The sequence below is a fragment of the Tupaia chinensis genome, unplaced genomic scaffold (assembly GCF_000334495.1).
Source record: "Tupaia chinensis unplaced genomic scaffold, TupChi_1.0 Scaffold145093_1, whole genome shotgun sequence".
Classification (NCBI taxonomy): Eukaryota; Metazoa; Chordata; class Mammalia; order Scandentia; family Tupaiidae; genus Tupaia; species Tupaia belangeri.
The window spans coordinates 335631-362256 of record NW_006204954.1 but is presented as its reverse complement, the minus strand read 5'-3'; the positions used below and the strand labels follow the sequence as shown (position 1 = coordinate 362256).

Genomic DNA, 26626 nt, shown 5'->3' with positions numbered 1-26626 from the left:
TTCTCCTCTCGGGATCTTGGGCACGCATGCACACACCCGGCATGAGTTTAAGCCACCAGGTCCAGGACTCGAACTGCAGTCGACTACATGGGAGTCCAGCGATACAGCCATTACGCTAACTGCTGGTCCCTGGATGAGTACTAGTTTTCAAGTATGGAAAATTTTTCTTATCTGAAGGAAGGTGAGTAGAAGTATTACAATTCTCTCTGTGGATACTTTCTTCTATAACTTAAATACTATTTTTTTCTCTTTTAATATCCCCCTGGTCAGATCAGCTACTAGAGAAAAACCATATTACCATGAAGGCTGGTGCTGTACCTAATGGAATCCCTCCTCAGCTAAGGCCCACAGCTCGGTGTCCGTCTTTTTTTCAATTCCTGTCCATCTTTTAAATTAGTTATTCTTGTTTTAGTTGTGTTCTTCTGGAATTTCCCTCCTCAACACTCCTGACCTTCATGCCTCTTTCAGCCTCCCTACCTCCCTCTACCTTCTCACTCCTGTAGAGCATCATGACCCTGTCACTGTCCCACATGGAAGCACACCCTTCTCTTTTTCTTCCACTCTCAGAAGATGGCATCTGTTTCCACCTGTGTATCCATCCATCCTTCCAGGCCGTCCAGTAGCTTGGGCCTTTAGCCCATTCTTGCCAGCCTCTTTGGATACCAAATCCTATTGGCCACCCCCTTCCTTCTGCAGCTCTGCATAAATATTAATACATAGCTCAGAAAGGGTCAACAGTGACAAGTATGTGTAATATAATCACACAGATTTCTATATCATCTAAGTATATCATATACAAGTAGTACAGAACATTTAAACTCAGTCATAACTTCCTAATATAGCTTCTATTAGTATTGATAATATTAGCTGATACGTTATGTGTCACATGTTTGTCTGTACGCTTTTAATGACATATTGAGTCATCGAAGAGCAAGGGATCAAATATTGCTTTACTATTGATTGCTTTACTATTGCTTTACTATTATATTAACTTACAGGAGTTTTTTGTTTTTCTTCTTCTTCCCTGTTTCCTGTCAGACCAACCCTTTATACTTGGCTAAGCTGATTTTCCAGATGCCACAGAACAAGTCAACTAAATTTATGGATACCGTTATTTTCACACTATACAATTATGCTTCTAATCAACGAGAAGAATATTTACTCCTCAAGCTTTTTAAAACTGCTCTGGAGGAAGAAATAAAGTATGTATATAAGTAATTATATGAAACACCTATGAATAGATTCTTTTGCTAATGTTGGCTATCTTTGACTTACTAGAAATAAAAAATTTAAAATAATAATTTAAAATTATTAGTTATTCGTGCATATTACAATATGTCAGATTTATTGAGAAATGTCTATATAACTGAAGCTGCATTCAGATACAGGTTTCTACCACCAGTGATCCCTTTCCTAGTATTAAATTATCTTTTTGTTTTCATTCATTCATGATAGAGTATGTGTGTTCACATGAGAATGAGAGACAGAGAGAGAGAAAGGAGAACCTCGACAGGGTGTGGTCACACCACAGTCCCCTTCCTCCAGTCCGCCAGCCTGTCAGATCATGGACCCCTGCACCACATCCCCTCATGTTTCAGGAAGACTGGGCCTGGGATTTGAACCACAGTCATAATGTGAGATCTTGTTCCTCTTGAGCACTATCTTCCTCTTGAGCAGCGCTCTACTGCTGAGCCACAGAGCTGGCCCTAACTTAACTTTGGATCTTGCATTTTCTACAAGTGAAAACCGAAAGTTTATTGAAAGTCAGTGAGAAAAATTTACTTAATTAAAATTCTCTGAGTAATAAAGGCAGAAGGGGGGGATGGAAAGAGCAATCTCTGCTAAATAGTCTTCCCTTCTCACTAGAATTTAAGCTCCCTTTGCTACTTTATTTTCTGACAAAGGTAATATAAAAAATAATGGGCCCCTCAAAAAGTGTGAAAACTGTCTTTGGTCAAGGTGGACTTAACTGCTTTCCAAACCTCTTAAAACCATATCTAGGCCAGTTTCTATGGGTTTCTGACGCATCTGCACCAAGCACCTCTGCCCACAGGGTGTCTCTAAGCCAGCCTAAGAAATGTGATTCCCTAGGAAATAGCGCTGTTACCTGGTGGAATGTGGCCAGCCTTCATTGGCACATGTGGTGTAACAGTGTAACAGCTTAGAGGGCCAGAAAGGAAAGTTCCTCGTAGGTCGAGGAATCAAGAGTTTATGGAAGAGGAGGTGTTTGACCCAAAGCTTTGAAGAATAGCTAGTTTCCTAAGGCAAGATAGAAAAGAGAAGTAAGACACCATGGTGGTGGAAACAGCCCAGGCACAAGTGCAAGAAAGAAAACAGGATGGTCTGACGAAGATATGACGTGGATAGGGACTCCCAAGAGATGAAGCTGGCAAGATAGAGCCGGTCCTGAGAGATGGGAAGTGGAGGCCCAGATGTTGAGGCTCTTACTTTCTGGGAAGCTGTCAAAGGCTTTGAGTAGGATATTACCACACTGGTGGCCATAAAGAAAAAAATACAGTTTTGATTTTTAGCACACGGAATTTGAGCTATAGGTATAGACCATCTGAGTGAAAATATACAGCAGAAAATGGGAAATTCTAGAGCAACTGTCAGGAAGGAGATGTGGATTAGAGATTGAGGCTAGAGGATAGGTCTCAGCATGACAGTAGCTGAAGCTGAGCATGAGGGACGTCCCTGGGTTACGGTGGGACTTTATGGACCAGATATTGTTTTGCTGAACTATTGGCTCACCTATTTGCCCTCGTTCTCGCTTTCTGTCTCTCTCTGTCTGTCTGGCAAGCGCACGCACCCTATAGCAAAAACCTCTCAAAAAAAAAAAAAAAGAGTATGAAGAGGAACCAGAAAAGATAAAGGAATAAAAAGATAAGGACCAGAATAGTGTACAGCCAGACCCTAACAGAAAAGAAGGTGGAAAACGATGAGAGTGAAGAAAGAGTTGGCGGGTGAGAGGTTGCACAGAACAAAGGGGAAGAGAAGGAGAGGGGAGAGATCACAGGACTTGGCAACTAGATGTCAAGAAGACCTTTCTTGGCTAGAAGCTGCAATGTAATGAATTTGAGGGAGAACAAAGGGGAAGAGAAGGAGAGGGGAGAGATCACAGGACTTGGCAACTAGATGTCAAGAAGACCTTTCTTGGCTACATGGTGTGGCTAGAGGCTGCAATGTAATGAATTTGAGGGGGCTTTGGAGAAGTAGAGATAGTTCATTCAATAAAGGAAAAAAGACAGAAAGCGAGAAATCAACCCCCCAGGGGGGATAGCCACACCGCAGTCCCTTCTCCTCTATTCTCCTCTTGGGATCTTGGGCATGCACATACACACACCTGGAGTGAATTTAAGCCACCGGGTCTAGGACTTGAACCACAGTCAATTACATGGGAGCCCAGCGACATAGGCATTACACCAACTGCTGGTCCCAAAATTGTGTGCATTGAGAGAGACAGAGAGAGAGATGGACTCGATGCCACAGTCCTCCAGCCTCCATAGGTTTTTGCCATAGGGTGGGCACCACCATGCCCAAAAATTATTTTTGAAATTTGTTAGTGAGAGGGAGTACAGTGTCACCTAATATTGACAGTCGTCATCATTTTCAACCTATACCTGCCTTCTGTTGGGTTGTTGGAAAGGTCATAATGGATTTTTGCATAGAAAAACAGAAAAATATGTGATGACTTTTCTGACAACCCAATAGATTAGAATTGAGGTTGAGAGTTTATTTTTAGATCTTTAAATTGCTCAGATAAACACATTTGGACCAGCAGTTCAGTACTATAGGTAGAAAGCAGATCCCCACATGGCAGACTACAGTTTGAATCCCAGCCCCGGCAGGTTGGAAAACACTGGATACATGTGCATGTGTGCCCAGATTCTTGATGAAATAGAGGATAGTAGGATTGCAGTGTGACCATGCCCTATTGGGGGATACTTTCTCTCTCAAGTGCAAACACCCTCTAGCAATAAAAAATAATAAGAAGAAAAATAATAAGAAAAAAACTCACACATCTTATAAATTATTACTTCTTTTAAAATCACACCAAATTTGATATCCATAGAGAAAAACATAACTCCACCAAGCCCTTGCCTGCCAGGAAATATATGTATCAGTGAAAATTGTATGCATAGAAGCAAACCCTCTTGTTTGGCTTGGGCTTTTTTCAGATCGAAAGTGGACCAGGTACAGGACATAGTTACTGGAAACCCTACAGTCATCAAGATGGTTGTCAGCTTCAACAGAGGGGCCCGGGGACAGAACACACTGCGCCAACTCCTGGCCCCTGTGGTGAAAGAGATCATCAACGACAAGGCCCTGATCATCAACACGAGCCCTGTAGAAGTGTACAAGGCTTGGGTGAACCAACTGGAAACACAGACCGGGGAGGCCAGGTAACAGTTGACTTTTAGATCTGTAAACTGCTTGGATAAGGAAGATGTTGGTTTCCAACTGTTTCATGATCATTTTCACAAACGTATTTATGAATACTCTTAAACTCTCTTAAGTGAAAAAATTAATTGTGCAAACTCAGTTTTTAGTCGAAGATGTTACCTTCTTTTGTATATCCATGCAGATGACATTCTTAAACTCTTGATCACTTTGATGCTAATGGTATTTCTGTAGCAGTTGCTCATCAATACCAAAACTTTTGTAATTCTCTCCGTTATTTGTGTGTGTTTCTAAACCTAGGCCTAGAGGTGATACACACTTTCTCTTCACCTGGTAATACATACTTTTTTTTACAGTTTCCAAGCAAGGAAGACATGTGTAAGAATTAACGATCTAGGTAGGATCAACTTTCTCTAGGTATAGTAGCTCTGAGTGATCTGAGCTTTTTAATTCCTGCAAAGGAATATCTTGCAAAATAATTAAGGCATGCACAGAGAATTACATGAGTGGTTGTCACACCACTGTTTTTAATGGTAAAAAGTTAGAAAAAAAATATTTAGCTTTGAAGATTTGTTAATATTTCTATGGTACATAATATAGTAAATAACTATTTGGAATAGTTAATATATATTTCTGTGTGTTTGTAGAAAAAATATTAACAATGTATCAGTTGCAGTTAGGAACAGTAACCTACTTATGAACAAAATATGTGTGTATATACACACACATACACAGGCTCTATATACACACAGATTGCATGACACTCACAGGTATGGGAGGCCCATATATACATGTGCATAGAGAAGGACGGGCAAGTTAAGCACTAAGGTATGGAAATCGATTGTCTCTGCATTGGTATTGAGTGTTTTCTTGTTTGTTTATAAGTAAGTTTTTCTGTAATGAGCATATTGCATTTTACATTTAAAAACATAAAAAGGAAAGATAGAGCCAGCCATATGGTGTGGTGGGTATGGTGGCCGGATCCCACATTACAAGTACCAGACCCAATACCTTGAAAAAACATGCCAGGCACATGTGCATGCATGCCCAAAATCCCAAGAGGAGAGTATAGAAGGGATTGTAGTGTTGCCATCCCCTCCCTCCCCCCCAGGGATTGCTTTCTCATTTTCCCTCTCTGCTCCTCTCTCTGGTGTTCGCACATCCCTAAAGCAAATTTAAAATAAATAAATAATAAACAAGAGGAAAAAAAAGAAGGTTAACCAAATCTATTAATTACATCAATCTGCCAATTATTTACAAAAGAGCTCAGAGGGAGGACCTGGAGTTCCTCTGGCCTCAAAAGTGACAGCATGTGGGACCTCCCCGCTCTTAGCAGACAGTTATTGGAGTTAATGGGCAAAGTCCAATTCACTGTACAAAGCTTGATTGTAGAACCAACCTGGCAGGAACACTAATGCTTGTACCTGAGCGACCAATTAATGTATAAGCCCTGTTGTGCTTTCAGCAAGCTGCCTTACGATGTGACAACGGAACAAGCTCTAACATACCCAGAAGTAAAGAATAAACTGGAGGCGTCCATCGAGAACCTGAGAAGGGTCACTGACAAAGTCCTGAGTTCTATCATTTCTTCCCTTGATCTGCTGCCGTAAGTCATATTTGTAGCAACTTTATCATCCCTCGCTGAGAGTTCTGAAATACTACACAAAATAAGCTCCTGAATTGAGGACAGGAATCTCCCCTCATTATCGCGCTCACTATGTAAAGAGTGCCTAACCCTAACCTAATCCTTTAGGTTCATAACTGTCTCTGGAGAGGGAATGGTCCAGTCATAGCCACAAATGCTACTCAGTTATTATCATCAGTGGAAGTCGTGTGGTCCCATTACCATCTCATTTTAAGTTTAATTTTTAGGGATACTGCTCAGCTTTAGTTTACTAGAACAATTGCTGTGTGTTTCTTCCTCACTTAGCCTTTTTCCATTATTTTTCTTTTGTCATCTGTTTTACATGTAGTTATGGATTGAGGTATATAGCCAAAGTTCTGAAGAATTCCATCCATGAGAAATTCCCCGATGCAACCGAAGATGAGCTATTAAAGGTAGATTTTCAAGAGTCATCTCACCATAGCTTTTCCTGGGGGTATGAGCTAAAATTACCAACATACTGTGTTTTCAGATTTCTGTTCCCATGTATTATTGTTTACAATAAGCTGCAGGTCTTTGTTTCTAATGCCTGTAAGATGTTTGATTAATTTGGAGATCCTAGGCATTATTGAAATTCCTTGTGTAGACAATGTTTGGGACAATACACATATTTTACACCAAAGATAATTTTTATTCTATTGGCAATATAGTTTTCCCTATATTAGCAAATATTATTATATTCACTGCCATTATGACATACATGCCTTTACAATACTGTGTATTATATAAGGTATATAATATAATGTATATTACATAATTACTGCACCTATAGCAATTATTCACTGCCTTTACTGAAGTCCTTGTTAGGATTCACATCAGAGAACGATCTACTTTCACCCATCTGCAGTAAATATGTGGGGTGATGCTACTATTCGGCAGGCTGAGGTCCCCTGGGAGCCCCGGGTTGATTCCTGGTCCACTCTAAAAGCAGTGAGCTATTACACACCTCTCGTCCCACCTGAGGCAGGAAGATCATGACAAAGCAAGACCCTGTCTACAAACAAAAGAAAGAAAAGAATCTGCTTTCTCCTGGGAAACTTAGCAAATATATGTGTAAAAGCCCCAACCTAAAACTCGTTAAGTTTTCTCTTTTCAAAATGGTAGTCGTCTTCTGCTTCACTCCAGATTGTTGGAAACCTCCTGTACTATCGGTACATGAATCCCGCCATCGTCGCTCCAGACGGCTTTGACATCATCGATATGACGGCCGGAGGTCAGATCAATTCTGACCAGAGGAGGAACTTAGGATCCGTGGCCAAAGTGCTTCAGCATGCAGCCTCCAACAAGCTGTTTGAAGGAGAGAATGAGCACCTCTCATCTATGAACAGTTATTTATCAGAGACGTATCGGGAGTTCAGGTGAGCAGGGCCATGAGCAGGGGGATAGGCAGAAACTACACGTGTCCTGTGCCCAGAGTTGAAGCTGGAGAACAGGAACCCCAGGGGGTGCACACATTTCTTCTACCATTCGCCACTATGGGGCACAGCAGGCCAGATGCTCATGCCTGGGTTTCCCTGCCCACCCCCACCCCAGCTGCCGCTGTTCTAAGTCCCTCCTGCCTGTGTGATTCCTGCTATTGACAAAATGAAATGTGTATTTTTCCTGGTGTGCTACAGGCTTATAGTACTTAGAATAAAAATAGCTGATTTTCTGCTTTGTTAAACTTAAGAGAGTAGGGTTTTTTTTTCTTTTTTTTTAAAGTTCTCCAATCAGAAAGAACTTGCTTTATCTGCATCTAACAATAGTAGGAAATGGAGTATTTGGTTTTCAAAGGTTGGGAAAACCCAGATTTTCTATTTGTGGGTAACTGTGTGAATATGTTCCGTTCTAGTCTCGAGCCTTTCTCAATTGTACATGAAGGGTTTAACGGTATTAACTATATTATATATTTCCAAATTACATCACTGGTCATTTCACACAGGTGAGAAAAGACCGTTTCACAGTAAGATTCAAGAGTCCTGAACCCCTCTAAGGAAATACTCTCATCTCGCCATTTGCTTGTCCCTTGTTAATGAGGAGGTCATGGAAGTGTGGCATGAATATGGCCTGTTTCAATCCTCATTGCCTATTCCTTAGTTTTATTTAGTGTTAGTGACTTACCTACCACATACCTGGTCATTCATCTCTATTTAGAATTTGTGGCTTTTGTGAGAAAAAGACCCCAAATCTTCTCACTGTGGGAAGTTTTAATTTCTGAAGCTGCTAATTTTACTTATCACTGAGTAAGAAAGTAATATCCATTTCCCACTTTTTTTTTTTTGCAAATTCTTAATTTCTTGTCATATCTTTCTCTTCCTTCTTTTCTTCTCAAATTATGCCTGTCAACCACGTATGTTTCTAGCTCTTCTTCAGTTAAAAAGAAGCAAAACTGGGCCAGTAGGTGGCATAGAGGTTGAGACACTGTTTTCTGCATGGCTGGCTGTGCAGTTCAAGTCCCAGACCCAGTGGCTTGAGAATCACACTAGGTGCACATGTATACATGCCCAAAATCCCAAGAGTGGAGAAGGGGTTGTGGCACGGCCATCCCCCACGGGGGAGGGGGGTAATTTCTCACTCTCCTTCTCTCTCCCTCCCTCCTTCACTCCCTCCTCACTTTCTCCTCCATGCCCTCCCTCCTCCCTGTGTCTCTCTCTCTCTCTCTCTCTCTCTCTCTGGCAAGCACACACGCCCTATAGCAAAAACTTAAAAAAAAGAGAGTGAGCGAGAGAGAGAGAATGAAGAAGCAAAGCCAAAAGCCTTCCCTCATCTTCTCTTCAACTCATCCTCTTTCTCTTCTGCTTGTATTTGTCCCTTGTGTTCCTCAGCAACCAATGAAAAATAGCCAGGATGGCACAGGAAGCCTATTGTGACATGGGGACATGCCCCATCCCCAGTCCCCCAGAACATGGCTGCCTGGTATTAACCTCCCCCCAGCCTGGGGTTGGAAAGATAGAGGTTCTTTCAGGTATAGCCTTGAGTGCCTTTAGGAGAGATACCAACTATGACTTTAGGCATATAAAATATTCGCTATTAATATTTTATAGAATAAAACAGATATTCTACCTATGCAAAGTTTGTTTGGACAAAAACTACCCCAGACTTCTCCTAAACTGTGATCATAGCACTGCTGGCTTTTCCTGATCCATCTCCGTTTGTCACAGTTTAAAATAATAGGCTTCTAGGGGTCTGAGAATGGGATCCTTTTATATATCTGTGTCAACCCTTAACAGTCTTTCCATTGGTCAGCAGCTAAGCTCTGAAGAGTGGTTAGGATGTGGCAGACCCAGAAGCTTGTGCCATTCAAAGTAGCAAATTTGGTGAATTACGTTTTGGATGGTATTCTCTATAGACTTTGCTCTCAGATCGAGAATCACCAGTTTTGGCCAGCTGCGGTGGAGCAGTGGCAATGGAACACTCTGCAGTGCCAAGGCTATATGGAGAGGCCATGGTTTCATGTCCCAAAGTTTCCCTGTGCATGCTGGGCACACGTGCATCCGTGATCCTGGCCAGCTTGGCCTGAGGGTGGATCCCAACATGAAGACCCTGTCAGGGGTCCCTGTCTCTGTCTTTCTCCTTATCTCCGTCTGGCTCTCTTCCTCTTTCAAGGAAGAAATACACAAGTAAACTTCATTTGAGAAAAGAATTACCAGTCTTGGGCCAGCGGGTGTCGTGGCGACTGGATCCCGCATGGCTGACTGCACAGTTTGAGTCCCAGATCCCAGACTCGGTGGCATGAAAAATATTCCGAGCACGTGTGCATACATTACCCAAAATCCTAAGAAGAAAAATGAAAGAGAAGGAATTGCAACGTGACCACCCCCCAAGGGGATTGCTTTCTCACTTTCCTCTCTCTTAACGTCTGTCTCTCTGTCTCTCCAGGGAGTACATGTGTTCTATAGCAATTTAAAAAAAAAAAAAAAGACCAGTCTTGACGTTTTTATTTAAATTTCAGGGGCTATTTAAAAAATAATAGCATTTTCACAATTAGCTGCCCGTAATTTAATCACACTGAACCACTAACAGGGTGTGTGGCACTTACTGTTCTCACTAGTCCTGTGTGGTGAGCCGAGTCCAACATCCAGAAACATGGACTCAGCTTCCTAGCCAGGAGTTGGAAAAAGCCGAAATAAGTCCCCCAAGGTCTAGAGCAGAGAGCAAGGACTAGCCAAGTTTTCCCAATTTTTTTTTTTTTTGAGAGGTTTTTGCTATAGGGCGCGTGCGCTCGCCAGACAGACAGAGATACAGAAAGCGAGAAATCACCCCCCAGGATGCCGCAATCCCTTCTCCTCCATTCTCCTCTCGGGATCTTGGGCACCCATGCACATGCGCCCGGAGTGAGTTTTAAGCCACCGGGTCTGGGATGCAAACTGCAGTAGACTACGTGGGAGTCCAGCGACACAGCCATTACGCTAACTGCTGGTCCCTTCCTAAGCCTTTTGATGAAGCTGTTTAGCTCACAAATTTGACTTTATCCTAAGACATTCTTCCCTCTTTATTAGGAAATATTTCAAAGAAGCATGTAATGTTTCTGAACCAGAAGAGAAGTTTAATATGGACAAGTACACAGACTTGGTGACAGTCAGCAAACCGGTCATTTATATTTCAATTGAAGAAATCATCAGCACACACTCAGTAAGTGGGGAGGGGAGGGTCTCGGAAGTGGATTCATTGTTTAGGTATCTGTGATCTTGAAAATGCTTAGTCGCTCCTATGCGCATGTGCTAATGCTCATAATTATATTTATTATTATTGTTTTGTTTTAATTTGCTATAGGGCATGTACACTCACCAGAGAGAGACAGAGAGAAAGTGAGAAAGCAAGCCACCAGGTCCAGGACTCAAACCACATTCAGCCTTGTAGTAGTCCAGCACCTTAGCCACCATGCCACCTGCTGGTCCCAACTAATGCTCATATTCTTTTTCTTTTTTTGAGAAGTTTTTGTTATAGAGCGCTTGCCAGAAAGACAGAGAGAGACAGAGAGACAGAAAGTGAGAAATCACTTTCCAAGGGGGGTGACCACACTGCAATCCCTTCTCCTCCATTCTCCTCTCGAGATCATGGGCACGCACACACATGTGCCCAGCGTGAGTTTAAGCCACTGGGTCCGAGACTCGAACCAGTCGACTACACGGAAGTCCAGCGACATTACTCCAACTGCTAGTCCCAATGCTCATATTCTTAACCCTAGCAATTCTCAGTTAGTTATTCCCTAATTCTTATACATTAGTTAAACTCCTGCCACACCAGAAAAGTTTAGTTTTTTGTATAGTATGTTTATTCCCTGACTCTTAACACATTAATAAAACTCCTTCTCCCAAACACAAAAGTCTACTTTTGACATGATCCATTTACAAAAAACTGCTTTATAAATATGTGGCTTAAGCCCTGAGAAGGGGTCAGGCCCCTGTCCTCCCACCCACCAAAACCATGCTGCCTGGACCCACACCCTGGGTCTCCCTCTTTCAGGAATCTTCTCAGCTTTTCCTGTAACTTCCTGGGCAAATGAAAATGTTCCCTCTACAGTGCGTAATGTTTGGACATAAAGAGTAAACAGGCTGCTCCTGGAAGACAAGAAATATCACCCAGCAGTTGCTTGCTGCAAAGCACCACCACTATTGCCCTGGAAACCCCCATTTCTTAGAAGCAGGCCATTTGGCAGTCTGTGCCGCGTCATCATGTCTCCATCTGGTTGACATGCACACATCACCATCAGCCTTTAGCATGCATTAAGCATCTTTTTGGGAGCAGGGCACTGTGCTTGGTGGCAACACTGGGAAGGAATTAGGAAGTTTAGATGGCTTTTCAGTCATTTAATATAAGAAGAGAAACTTGAACATCGAGGGCTATTATTTTTAAGACCAGTGAGAATTTATTTCCTTAAAAATCTAAGTTTTTAAAAGGTAATCTTTTTGAGATTATTTCAGATCTTGCTGGTCAAATCAAGGTCCTGGCGCTGTGTTAGAGCTGCACCCAGACCTGCCAAATCGGATCCTACATTCTAGCAAGATCCCAGGGTTCCTGGACGCGTTAAAGTTCTACCGTTCTACCACACATGCTTTAGTTAAGGACACATTCAGCTTTAGATTATGCAGGCAGCTGAAGATAAGGATGACCATACACACCTCCTACGATCAAGCTCCTGCCCCACACACTAGACAGACCGACACGTGAGAAATGGACTGCTTAACATTTCAGTCCTTATTTAAGCTCTTCCAAGAAAATAATCTTAACTATAGGTTTTGGAGGAAAGACTGGATCTGGTCTTGATTTCTGCCTTTCAAGATTGGAACAGGGAACTTCTCTAACATTTATAACAAGGCCTCAGTAAGTGTTAATGAAGATTAAAGGCTGTCCATTTATTTATTTATTAACCATAGGGCACGTGTGCTCAACAGAAAGAGGGAAAATGAGAAATCACCCCCTCGGGGAGATGGCCACACTGCAATCCCTTCTCCTCCATTCTCCTCTCAGATCTTGGGCACACACATGCCCCTAGCATGAGTTTCAAGCTGCCAGGTCTGGGACTCTAACCATGGTAAGCCATATGGGGGTCCAGCACCTTAACCATCACACCATCTGCTGACCCCAAAGCTGTCCTTCTTTTCTCTGTATAAAAACACTCAAAATCACAAACTTCTCAGCAATGCACTGTTTACAGAAATAATTTTCTAAGGAACAAGTAAACTCATTCATATTTGAGTAACAACCCATTTGTCTTTTTTTATGGCACATCATCCATCTCAAAAAAAAAAGTGCATATTTTTGCTGTATATTTGGTTAGGGTAGTATTCACATGCCCAAAAAGATGTAAGAAGTTCTTTTTTTAGGGTGAGAGATTCTTTCTTAAGGGCAGCAGACAGAAAATGTTATTGTATTAGCTTAGACTACTACTCTTTATGGAGAACTTTCAAGAACTGAAAACAGAAACTAATCCTGGGAAAAAGAGTTCGTGGCTGAGTTGGAATGCCTTCATGTGTTAGATTGGAAGCAGATGCAACGTGGGGAAACCTGTCATTGTAGAGGAAGATTGCCCTGTCTGTCTACGTGTGGAAGTGTCCACTTGCAGACAAGCACCGCAGTGGCACAGTCTACCAAGCCCACACCACGTGCTTACCCCTGACTCTACGGAACATGGAGAACTTCAGAATGAACTGTGAGGCAGTCCCGCATGGGAATGTTCCCAGTTCAAGTCCAAAGACCTCCTCCCTGAGTACGTTGGGCACACATTTGCCCATGATCCAGGGTCTAGAGGCCTAAGGGTCGAGCCCAATCTTCAGACCCCATTGGTAGTGCTGACTCTTATCTCTCTCACTCATGGAAGAAATAAACTTTTAAAAAGAGAAATTTCACAACTCAGTGATAAAAAGATGAATAATCCAATTTTTAAATGGGTAATTGTGTATCATAGGACACAGTCAACTGAGTGAAAAAGCAACATTTGGAATAGGGGAAAATATTTGTAAATCATGTATCTAGTAAAGAGCTGATATCTACAATATATAAAGAACCCTTCAACTCTATAGCAACATAAAAAGAAGACATTTGGGCTGACTTCATGGCCTGGTAGTTTGGGAGCCAGATCCCACACGGCCCACTGTACTTGTTGAGTCTGAGTTTTATAAGAGTTGCTCAAAACAACTAAAATTATATCTCTTATCCCATACTTTGGAAACAACGTTTCTGCTTAATTATAAATACAAACAAGGTCCATGCTCCTAGCCTAATGGTTAAGGGAGCTGGATCCCACATGGCTGAGCATGGTTCAAGTCCTGCCCTCACTGGCTTGAAAACATGATGAAACACACATGCATACATTCCTAAAATCCCAGAAGGATGAAGAAGGGATTGTGGGGTGATTATGCCCCATTGGAGAGTGCTTTCTTCATCCCTCCCTCCCTCCCTCTCTTTCTCTCTCTCTCTCTCTCTCTCTCTCGGGACCATACACATTTTTATTTAATTTTTAATTGCTTTATGGCAATTAAAAAATTGTGAATGAAATCAAATTTGTTGTCCTTCATGGTTTTTCCTCTTCAGTGCTACTACCCATCAAGAGTTAACAGTGTGTCCTCAAAGAGAAATCCCAGCAATTACTACTCATCTTTGAGCCTTTTAGGGAGCACAAAATGGAAACCAGTCTATCTAGGATCTCAGGCCAAGGAACCATGTGGGCATTTCTGCTATCCTTACCCATGAAAGATCTTCAATGCCAGACAGATTAAAATAGCTAATAGTGGTGATTTTTTTAAAAGAAATTAATTATTACAAATTTTTTCTTATGCAAATGTTCCTCCAGTATGCTACCAGTGTTAGCTGAGAGACTCATAACCTCATTTTAGACTCCTTCTCCTCAACTTTGACATTTCCTTTAAAAGTGGAATGGAATGTGCACAGAGGTTAGATGGTAGAATGCTGCCTTCAGTAGATCTTGCACGATCTTACTGAAAAGGGATTTACGAACACCTTCCTTGCTACAGTTTCTCCATGTAACATAGGTACTTCCCTCTGTGGGAAAATAAAAATTGTCTCTGTTGTCCTTCATTTTAACATCTGTCAGGTTTGTATTTCATATATAATGATATCAGCAGGTATCATGGAAAATTATAAAGGGAACTATGTAAAGATAGTAGCAGTTGAGATTTAACTTTTATCTTTGTCTGTTGCTTTCTATATAAAGCTACTGCTGGAACACCAGGATGCGATTGCCCCTGAAAAAAATGACTTACTGAACGAATTGTTGGGGGTCCTGGGAGAGGTCCCTACTGTGGAGTCTTTTCTTGGTAAGAACTTTTTCCTTCTACTTATTCTCTTGGTTTTTGCTTAATTGTTTTGTCTACTTGCTTGCTTTAAAATACTTTACTTTAAAATATCCCTTTTGGAATTTAATACGTACGCTCATTTATAGGGTAATAACTACACTTGCACCTGCCTACATTAAGAGTTCTGCAATTTATAGTGTCCTAGATTTTAAAACAAGTTGATATTTTTTAAGCTTTTTGCCATAGGGCATATGAATTTGCTGGAAAGAGAAAGAGAGACAGTGAGAGGGAAAGTGAGAAATCACCCCCCAAGGGGTATAGCACGCTGCAATCCCTCCTCCTCCATCCTCCTCCTGGGATTTCAAGCATGCACACATACACGCCTGACGTGATTTTCAAGCCATCAGGTCCAGGAAATGAACCACAGTTGGCTATGTGGTAGACCAGCACCTTTAACCACTGTGCCACCTGCTGCTCCCAACAATTTGATATTCGTGAAGATAAGTTTCAGCTACTTCAGGAAGGATTTGTCAACCTGCAATATAAAGAAAGAAATAATATTATTGAACCAAATTATTAGAAGATAAGAAATTCCTTACTGTGTTTTCTAAGGATTTATTTTATTAACAGTTCTCTCTTTTAGTGATTTGTTATTTTGATCATCTGTGTTCCATGTTATTTTAATGTTACAATGAAATTTTTCTAAAACCATTTCAGGGGCCTGTCAGGTGCCATGGTGGTTAAAGGCACTGGACTCCCACATGGCCAGTCGCATTTCAAGTCCTGGGCCTGGCAGCTTACTTTCTCACTTTCCCTCCTTCCCTTTCTCTCTCTCTCTTATTCTGTCCCTCTCTGGTCAAATTAAAATAAAGAAATAAAATAAAATAAATAAAGTTAAAGGGCTGGCAGGTGGCATGGTGGCTAAAGGCACTGGATTCCCACATGGTTGACCGCAGTTTGAGTCTCAGACCTGGCAACTTGCTCTCTCACTTTCCCTTTCTCTCTCTCTCTCTCTTTCTCTCTCTGTCTCTGTCTGGTCAAATTAAAAATAAATAATAATAACAAATGGAATTGAATAAATAATTATTTTAAATAAATAAAGTTAAATTTTTAAAAAGAGAACCACTTCAGATAAAGTAGAGTGTGGGTTTTGTGATGACCATGATCCCCCACCCAACTATGAAGCTTGCCTTTTCCGTAGAACCTTCATCTGACGTGGTTGATGCCCTCATCGGAGGAGTGAATGGGAAGAATAACACTGCTTTGTTTCGTTTTGTTTTTCTGTAGGAGAAGGAGCAGTTGATCCCAATGACCCTAACAAGACAAATACACTAAATCAGCTCTCAAAGACTGAGATTTCCCTTTACCTGACAAGCAAATATGATATAGGGGATGGAGAAGCCATAGATGGCCGAAGCCTCATGATAAAGTAAGTTTGGGCCTGAAAGGGTACATGTCTCTAATGTCTTTAAACCATGCAAGTTCAAATCAGGTTAAATCCCAAATAATTCATTCAAAAGAATGTGAAGGTTGAAATATAATGTTTATTAGTTAAACATCTAATCAAAGGATAATAAACTATCATTTAGAAGGGATCCGAATATTATATTGGCTCATGAAGGTTGTCTTGGTTTTTAATTTTTCATATAGTAATTTGATTCTTTTCCTTTAAGAAGTTAAGTTGTTAACTCAGCCTATGAAGGTTTTTAGGTTACTGAAAGGAAATATCTGTTTCAGAATTGTCTGAAGGATAGTGAGGAAATACCTTTAGCCAATTTCATTTCTGGTATAAAATTATTCTATAAAAAGTCACACATATAAGATAAAATTACCTGTTTTTATTAGCATTTTTCTATAAAACAAACCTTAGATGTGTTTACCAGCTTTGACTATTTCTGTCCTACTTACTATCCTCAATTATTTCAAGCAGAGCATGCTCACTTAAATTAATACTGTATTTTCCCATCAAGGACTCATGGGTATTTCACATTAGTCCTCTATACACAGAAAAAAGAAAGACAATGAAATCCATGATACAATAGCGTGAATCAAAAACATACGCTCACCAAACAATGCCATTTCCAAGAAGTTATAGAAACTAAAGGATGCTTATGAACTCATTAGAACCATTCTGTAGTGAGGTGAGGTGGAGGCTGGAAGGGGGAGACGGGGCAGAGGGGAGTAACTGCGTACTGAGGCAGTGCTGCACACGCTACTTCCAAGCACACGTCCCGAGTCCTCAGGCGGTTTTCATTTGTGATAAAGCTTTCTGTCCTGCCACTGATGAACTTCAGAAAACATTCCTCTCCTCTTTATTCAGGAAATTATCATGGAAAACCATAAAGGGAACTATGTAAAGATAGTAGCAGTTGAGATTTAACTTTTATCTTTGTCTGTTGCTTTCTATATAAAGCTACTGCTGGAACACCAGGATGCGATTGCCCCTGAAAAAAATGACTTACTGAACGAATTGTTGGGGGTCCTGGGAGAGGTCCCTACTGTGGAGTCTTTTCTTGGTAAGAACTTTTTCCTTCTACTTATTCTCTTGGTTTTTGCTTAATTGTTTTGTCTACTTGCTTGCTTTAAAATACTTTACTTTAAAATATCCCTTTTGGAATTTAATACGTACGCTCATTTATAGGGTAATAACTACACTTGCACCTGCCTACATTAAGAGTTCTGCAATTTATAGTGTCCTAGATTTTAAAACAAGTTGATATTTTTTAAGCTTTTTGCCATAGGGCATATGAATTTGCTGGAAAGAGAAAGAGAGACAGTGAGAGGGAAAGTGAGAAATCACCCCCCAAGGGGTATAGCACGCTGCAATCCCTCCTCCTCCATCCTCCTCCTGGGATTTCAAGCATGCACACATACACGCCTGACGTGATTTTAAAGCCATCAGGTCCAGGAAATGAACCACAGTTGGCTATGTGGTAGACCAGCACCTTTAACCACTGTGCCACCTGCTGCTCCCAACAATTTGATATTCGTGAAGATAAGTTTCAGCTACTTCAGGAAGGATTTGTCAACCTGCAATATAAAGAAAGAAATAATATTATTGAACCAAATTATTAGAAGATAAGAAATTCCTTACTGTGTTTTCTAAGGATTTATTTTATTAACAGTTCTCTCTTTTAGTGATTTGTTATTTTGATCATCTGTGTTCCATGTTATTTTAATGTTACAATGAAATTTTTCTAAAACCATTTCAGGGGCCTGTCAGGTGCCATGGTGGTTAAAGGCACTGGACTCCCACATGGCCAGTCGCATTTCAAGTCCTGGGCCTGGCAGCTTACTTTCTCACTTTCCCTCCTTCCCTTTCTCTCTCTCTCTTATTCTGTCCCTCTCTGGTCAAATTAAAATAAAGAAATAAAATAAAATAAATAAAGTTAAAGGGCTGGCAGGTGGCATGGTGGCTAAAGGCACTGGATTCCCACATGGTTGACCGCAGTTTGAGTCTCAGACCTGGCAACTTGCTCTCTCACTTTCCCTTTCTCTCTCTCTCTCTCTTTCTCTCTCTGTCTCTGTCTGGTCAAATTAAAAATAAATAATAATAACAAATGGAATTGAATAAATAATTATTTTAAATAAATAAAGTTAAATTTTTAAAAAGAGAACCACTTCAGATAAAGTAGAGTGTGGGTTTTGTGATGACCATGATCCCCCACCCAACTATGAAGCTTGCCTTTTCCGTAGAACCTTCATCTGACGTGGTTGATGCCCTCATCGGAGGAGTGAATGGGAAGAATAACACTGCTTTGTTTCGTTTTGTTTTTCTGTAGGAGAAGGAGCAGTTGATCCCAATGACCCTAACAAGACAAATACACTAAATCAGCTCTCAAAGACTGAGATTTCCCTTTACCTGACAAGCAAATATGATATAGGGGATGGAGAAGCCATAGATGGCCGAAGCCTCATGATAAAGTAAGTTTGGGCCTGAAAGGGTACATGTCTCTAATGTCTTTAAACCATGCAAGTTCAAATCAGGTTAAATCCCAAATAATTCATTCAAAAGAATGTGAAGGTTGAAATATAATGTTTATTAGTTAAACATCTAATCAAAGGATAATAAACTATCATTTAGAAGGGATCCGAATATTATATTGGCTCATGAAGGTTGTCTTGGTTTTTAATTTTTCATATAGTAATTTGATTCTTTTCCTTTAAGAAGTTAAGTTGTTAACTCAGCCTATGAAGGTTTTTAGGTTACTGAAAGGAAATATCTGTTTCAGAATTGTCTGAAGGATAGTGAGGAAATACCTTTAGCCAATTTCATTTCTGGTATAAAATTATTCTATAAAAAGTCACACATATAAGATAAAATTACCTGTTTTTATTAGCATTTTTCTATAAAACAAACCTTAGATGTGTTTACCAGCTTTGACTATTTCTGTCCTACTTACTATCCTCAATTATTTCAAGCAGAGCATGCTCACTTAAATTAATACTGTATTTTCCCATCAAGGACTCATGGGTATTTCACATTAGTCCTCTATACACAGAAAAAAGAAAGACAATGAAATCCATGATACAATAGCGTGAATCAAAAACATATGCTCACCAAACAATGCCATTTCCAAGAAGTTATAGAAACTAAAGGATGCTTATGAACTCATTAGAACCATTCTGTAGTGAGGTGAGGTGGAGGCTGGAAGGGGGAGACGGGGCAGAGGGGAGTAACTGCGTACTGAGGCAGTGCTGCACACGCTACTTCCAAGCACACGTCCCGAGTCCTCAGGCGGTTTTCATTTGTGATAAAGCTTTCTGTCCTGCCACCAGCAGGAAATTATCATGGAAAACCATAAAGGGAACTATGTAAAGATAGTAGCAGTTGAGATTTAACTTTTATCTTTGTCTGTTGCTTTCTATATAAAGCTACTGCTGGAACACCAGGATGCGATTGCCCCTGAAAAAAATGACTTACTGAATGAATTGTTGGGGGTCCTGGGAGAGGTCCCTACTGTGGAGTCTTTTCTTGGTAAGAACTTTTTCCTTCTACTTATTCTCTTGGTTTTTGCTTAATTGTTTTGTCTACTTGCTTGCTTTAAAATACTTTACTTTAAAATATCCCTTTTGGAATTTAATACGTACGCTCATTTATAGGGTAATAACTACACTTGCACCTGCCTACATTAAGAGTTCTGCAATTTATAGTGTCCTAGATTTTAAAACAAGTTGATATTTTTTAAGCTTTTTGCCATAGGGCATATGAATTTGCTGGAAAGAGAAAGAGAGACAGTGAGAGGGAAAGTGAGAAATCACCCCCCAAGGGGTATAGCACGCTGCAATCCCTCCTCCTCCATCCTCCTCCTGGGATTTCAAGCATGCACACATACACGCCTGACGTGATTTTCAAGCCATCAGGTCCAGGAAATGAACCACAGTTGGCTATGTGGTAGACCAGCACCTTTAACCACTGTGCCACCTGCTGCTCCCAACAATTTGATATTCGTGAAGATAAGTTTCAGCTACTTCAGGAAGGATTTGTCAACCTGCAATATAAAGAAAGAAATAATATTATTGAACCAAATTATTAGAAGATAAGAAATTCCTTACTGTGTTTTCTAAGGATTTATTTTATTAACAGTTCTCTCTTTTAGTGATTTGTTATTTTGATCATCTGTGTTCCATGTTATTTTAATGTTACAATGAAATTTTTTTAAAACCATTTCAGGGGCCTGTCAGGTGCCATGGTGGTTAAAGGCACTGGACTCCCACATGGCCAGTCGCATTTCAAGTCCTGGGCCTGGCAGCTTACTTTCTCACTTTCCCTCCTTCCCTTTCTCTCTCTCTCTTATTCTGTCCCTCTCTGGTCAAATTAAAATAAAGAAATAAAATAAAATAAATAAAGTTAAAGGGCTGGCAGGTGGCATGGTGGCTAAAGGCACTGGATTCCCACATGGTTGACCGCAGTTTGAGTCTCAGACCTGGCAACTTGCTCTCTCACTTTCCCTTTCTCTCTCTCTCTCTCTTTCTCTCTCTGTCTCTGTCTGGTCAAATTAAAAATAAATAATAATAACAAATGGAATTGAATAAATAATTATTTTAAATAAATAAAGTTAAATTTTTAAAAAGAGAACCACTTCAGATAAAGTAGAGTGTGGGTTTTGTGATGACCATGATCCCCCACCCAACTATGAAGCTTGCCTTTTCCGTAGAACCTTCATCTGACGTGGTTGATGCCCTCATCGGAGGAGTGAATGGGAAGAATAACACTGCTTTGTTTCGTTTTGTTTTTCTGTAGGAGAAGGAGCAGTTGATCCCAATGACCCTAACAAGACAAATACACTAAATCAGCTCTCAAAGACTGAGATTTCCCTTTACCTGACAAGCAAATATGATATAGGGGATGGAGAAGCCATAGATGGCCGAAGCCTCATGATAAAGTAAGTTTGGGCCTGAAAGGGTACATGTCTCTAATGTCTTTAAACCATGCAAGTTCAAATCAGGTTAAATCCCAAATAATTCATTCAAAAGAATGTGAAGGTTGAAATATAATGTTTATTAGTTAAACATCTAATCAAAGGATAATAAACTATCATTTAGAAGGGATCCGAATATTATATTGGCTCATGAAGGTTGTCTTGGTTTTTAATTTTTCATATAGTAATTTGATTCTTTTCCTTTAAGAAGTTAAGTTGTTAACTCAGCCTATGAAGGTTTTTAGGTTACTGAAAGGAAATATCTGTTTCAGAATTGTCTGAAGGATAGTGAGGAAATACCTTTAGCCAATTTCATTTCTGGTATAAAATTATTCTATAAAAAGTCACACATATAAGATAAAATTACCTGTTTTTATTAGCATTTTTCTATAAAACAAACCTTAGATGTGTTTACCAGCTTTGACTATTTCTGTCCTACTTACTATCCTCAATTATTTCAAGCAGAGCATGCTCACTTAAATTAATACTGTATTTTCCCATCAAGGACTCATGGGTATTTCACATTAGTCCTCTATACACAGAAAAAAGAAAGACAATGAAATCCATGATACAATAGCGTGAATCAAAAACATACGCTCACCAAACAATGCCATTTCCAAGAAGTTATAGAAACTAAAGGATGCTTATGAACTCATTAGAACCATTCTGTAGTGAGGTGAGGTGGAGGCTGGAAGGGGGAGACGGGGCAGAGGGGAGTAACTGCGTACTGAGGCAGTGCTGCACACGCTACTTCCAAGCACACGTCCCGAGTCCTCAGGCGGTTTTCATTTGTGATAAAGCTTTCTGTCCTGCCACTGATGAACTTCAGAAAACATTCCTCTCCTCTTTATTTTTTCCCAGAGCTTTGGTCATCCATGTAAATGGCAAAAGGAACTTCCCTGGTATGCTCTGTGGCAATATGTGCTTTTTCTACTGGGCTTGTATACAAGAGGATGTCAAACAGTTCATGAAAAATGGAATTAAAGTACAGGCATATTTTGGTGCAAACGTGTTTTAAAATCCATGAGTAGTTTTTTTATAATATACATTTTGCGTGAACTGTTTGTTCCAAAACTTCTATTTTGTCCTCATCATCTAAAGCTCAATTCATTCGTGTAACATGTGTTTGAGGACCTACTCGTGCTCGCACACTGGGTTTGAGGCTGGGAATACAGTGGTGAGCCAGCCAGAAGCTGCCTCTGCTGTCTAGGGGTCTAAAGTCTAGCGGTGAAAAGAACAGTTCAACTGCAGGACAGAGGCCAGACTGCAGTACCAGTACACATCCTTGGGCTCACAACAGTGAATCCTTTTTATTTATTTATTTTTTTAATCTTAAGGTTTTTGCCATAGGGCATGTATACTCTCCAGAGAGAAATAGAGAAGACAGTGAAAGGAAAAGTGAGAAAGCACCCCAGTGGGGAGATGGCCACATGCAATCCCTCCTCTTCCATTCTTCTGGGATTTGGGGGCATGCACACATGCCTGATCTGATTTTCAAGCTTAGTCCAGGACTCGAACTGCAGTCAGCCGTGTGGGAGTCCAATGCCTTAACCATCATGTCAGCTGCTAGCCCCAAGAGTAAATTATTTTCAACTATTGATTACCAAGTCATATTCAAGAGTGAACAGGGAGAAAACTGAGATCTACTTCCTGAGTTCATCAGAACAAATGTCATTACACAGTAACTGGAAATAGAGATTATGTGCTTTTACCATGCAAATGAGATTAGGCCAAGTATCCGATGATCTCATGGGCTTTGTCCTTCAAAGTAGTAGGAAGAAAGTTTTTCTTAATTGGTTTTGTCTGTTATTCAAACACCATTTTCTAAATGTCGTCAACTCAAATGTCTTCATTAAGGAATGGGAATCACAATTTGGGTAGCCTAAAATATCAAATAATATGAATCTGATATGTATTTGTACTTAGTTCTACACAGGGGTTTCCATAGCTCTGCAAAGTCTTAGAATTCACTTTTTACAAACAAAACCATAAAAGCCAGACATTCTGGGGCTGGAAAGCTTACACACCATCCTGCTCACCCTCCCCAGCCCCAGCCCTTTGTGGCTCTCTCCTGGCTCCCTGGTAGTGTTGGAAACACACATTGTCAGTTCCTGTAGTTACCATCCTACGCGAGGCAGCCAGTCAGTTTATTTTTTAATTGTGATAAAGTACAGATAATGTAAAATGTACTCATTTAACCATCTTAAAGTGTACAACTCGGTGGCATTTAGTACATTCACCGAATTGTGAAACCACCACCACTACCTGGTTCCAGAACCTTTTTTATCATCCTAAAAGTGCACCTCATACCCATCACGTGGTCACTTCCCAGTCCTCATGTTCCCCAATCCCTGACAATAGTCTGTTTTATGTCGTTATGAACTTGCCTATTCTGGATATTTCATGCAAATGGAACCATGTGTCTTTTGTTTTACTCAGCATGTTTTTGAGGTTCTTCACTGTAGCATGAGTGTGTTCTCTATTCCCTTTTTTTTTGTTTTTATTTAGAGGTTTTTTGCCCTAGGGTGTATGTTCTTGGCAGAGGGAGAGACAGAGATAGTGAAAGCGAAAGTGAGAAATCACCCCACAGGGGAGATGGCCACGCCACAATCCCTTCCCTTCCTGGCATGCATACACTAGCACCTATCATGAGTTTGAAGCCACTAGGTCATGACTTGAACCATGGTCAGCCATGTGGGAGTCCAATGACGTAACTGCTATGCCATCTGCTGGTCCCACTACTCTATTTCTTTTTATGGATGAATAATATCGTGTTATATGGATATCCAAATTGTGTGTATCTGTTTTACAATTGATGGTCATTTGCATTGTCTCTACCTTTTGGCTATGTATGTCCATGTACAAGATTTTGTTTGAACATCTGTTTTCCGTTTTTTGGGATATATACCTGAAAGTAAAGTTGCTGTGTCATATGGTAGTTCTGTTTAACTGTTTGAGGAGCCACCAAACTCTTTTCCACAATAGCTGTAGTATTTTACATTGCTCCCTATCAAGGTGCAAGAGTTCCAAATTATCAACATTCTTACAAACACTTTCATCTGGTTTTTTGGTTTTTGTTTTTTTGTTTTTTTAATAGTAGTCATCCTAGTGGATGAAGTAGTATCTCATTATGATTTTGATTTGTACTTCTCCAGTGACTAATAACTTTGGGCATTTTGCCCATTTGTATATCTTTGTAGAAATGTCTACACAAGTCATTTTCCCCATTTTTAATTGGATTGCTTATCTCTTTTGTTCCTGGATTGTAAAAGTTCTTTCTATATTCTAGATACTAGGCCCTTAGCAGATATGAATTCAGATTTTTTTGCCCCATTTGTACATTGTCTTTTTACCCCTGGCAATGCCCTTCACGGCATGAAAGTATTTTAACTCAACTAAGTCTAGTTTATCTGTTTTTTTGTTGTTGTTATTTGTGTTTTTGGTGTCATTTGTAAGAATTAATTGCCCAATCAAAGTTATAAAGATTTATGCCTACATTTTCATCGAAGAGTTCTTTGGTTTTAGCTCTTACATTTAGGTCTAGGGTCCTTTTTGAGTTGAATTTTGTGTGTAATATGCGGTGGGTGCAACTTCATTCCTTTCCATATAGATATCCAGTTCTCTCAGCACTATTCATCAGAGACTGTTTCTCTATTGAGTGTGCTAGGCACCTTTGTTGAAAATCAACCATGTATATACAGTTTTATTTCTAGACTATAAGTTTTGTTCCATTGATTTATATATCCATTTTATTCTACATTATATTGATCACTGCAGGTTTGTAGTAAGTTTTTAAATGTAGAAGTCTGGGTCCTCCAGCTTTCTTATTTTTTAAGATTGTTTTTGGCTATTTGAGGTCATTTGCAGTTATGTGAATTTTAGAATCAGCTTTCTATTTATGTAAAAAAAATGGTAATTAAGCCAGTGTTTGTTTTTAATTTTATTTAACTTTATTAAATATTTTATTTAACTTTATTTATTTATTTTAATTTGACCAGAGAGGGACAGAGAGAAAGAGAGAGGGAGAAAAGTGAGAAAGCAAGCCACCAGGTTCAGGACTCGAACCACAGTTGGCCAAGTGGGAGTCCAGTGCCCTTAACCACCACAATACCTGTTGGCCCCTAGGCCAGTGTTTTAATATGCTTGGTAATTTGCTGCTTTCAAAGGCTTCTGTGGTCTAGAAGACCTTCCTCTGGGCATACTTTGAGGTCCTGCTGTTGACAGAGCACTTAACGAAGCAGCCTATTGATTAATGTGGGTATCAACTTGGAGTCAAGATTGGCCAAGTAGCCATCCTTGAAAGTAAAATGTAGGCATTACCCAAAAGATTCAATAGAGTTAGCTTTATGATTTTTAACCAAGACTTATTTTTTTCTTCCATTGACAGAAAAAGTGTGTGCTCACCAGAGAGAAAGAGAAGGAGAAAGCATCCCCTCCATGAGGCAGAGTCATGCCACAATCTCTTCTCCTTCCTTTCTCCATCTTGGCCACAATCTCTTCTCCTTCCTTTCTCCATCTTGTCAGAATTTTGGGGATGCATGCACATGTGCCTAATACTAACTCATTAGGTCAGGATAAAGATGATGAGGTCAAGTAACGTACAAACATCTGTGTGTATGTATGTGTGTATATGTAACAACAGGTATGTATGTGTGTGTGTCTGTGTGCGTGTGTGTGTGTGTGTATGTCATATAATACCCTCAGTAACCCCAAGAGAGTAGATTTTACAGGTGAGAAAATGAGGCACAGAATAGATAAACTTTCTCCTGGATCATGTAGCTAGTGAGTGGGACAGAGATTCAAACCTAGATGATCCTAAATCCTGTAGGGTTATAGTCTTAATCAAAAGCTTTACAGCTTGATGAGGATGAGGTCATTGCTAGTTGCAGTCTTAGGAGTCCTAGAATAATGTGAATTATAGCAGAGTGGTTATTGCATAACTGTTGGGGTATCTTTCCAGGCCAGTGAGGAAGAAACTAATAGATGTGAGGGCATGACACCTCTCAGAGTAGGAAGAAACATTGTTCTTTCGCTTCTGTGGTCTATGGAATAGAAAACCTTAGTTTGGATGATTAGCATTTCTCTACTACTACCAAGCATGGTGGTATTTAAAAACAAAAAAGGGACCAGCAGGTAGCATGGTGGTGATTGTCCTAGACTCCCACATGGTCAACTGTGGTATGAGTCCCAGACTTGACAGCTCGCTCTCTCTCTCTCTCTCTCTCTCTCTCTCTCTCTCTCTGTGTGTGTGTGTGTGTGTGTGTGTGTGTGTGTGTGTGTGTGTGTGTTTTCCTCTCTGTCTCTCTGGTGAATGCATATGCCCCATAGTAAAAATAATAACAATAAATAAAATAATACTTAAAAAAAAAAAAAAAAAAACCTGGGCGGGGGAGCCCAAAAAAAAA

At 40.2% G+C, this 26626-nt stretch overlaps 1 protein-coding gene and 2 long non-coding RNA genes across 4 annotated transcripts in view; all 3 read left to right on the top strand.

Annotated features, from left to right (window-relative positions):
• IQGAP2 (IQ motif containing GTPase activating protein 2) overlaps positions 1 to 26626 on the top strand; it is a gene marked incomplete at its 3' end in the record, with an annotated part of 303633 nt that overhangs the window by 258568 nt on the left and 18439 nt on the right. For both annotated transcript variants that reach the window (XM_014583916.1, XM_014583917.1), the window contains 8 exon segments: positions 1039 to 1202; positions 4179 to 4403; positions 5867 to 6007; positions 6375 to 6459; positions 7190 to 7422; positions 10543 to 10675; positions 14718 to 14820; positions 16087 to 16228. In XM_014583916.1, the coding sequence (XP_014439402.1) occupies positions 1039 to 1202; positions 4179 to 4403; positions 5867 to 6007; positions 6375 to 6459; positions 7190 to 7422; positions 10543 to 10675; positions 14718 to 14820; positions 16087 to 16228 (1226 nt within the window).
• LOC114005971 (uncharacterized) lies at positions 17192 to 18724 on the top strand. The gene is made up of 2 exons (XR_003547752.1): positions 17192 to 17315; positions 18582 to 18724. It is a non-coding gene; the product is annotated as an uncharacterized LOC114005971 (long non-coding RNA).
• LOC114005972 (uncharacterized) lies at positions 19679 to 21186 on the top strand. Its single transcript, XR_003547753.1, has 2 exons — positions 19679 to 19777; positions 21044 to 21186. It is a non-coding gene; the product is annotated as an uncharacterized LOC114005972 (long non-coding RNA).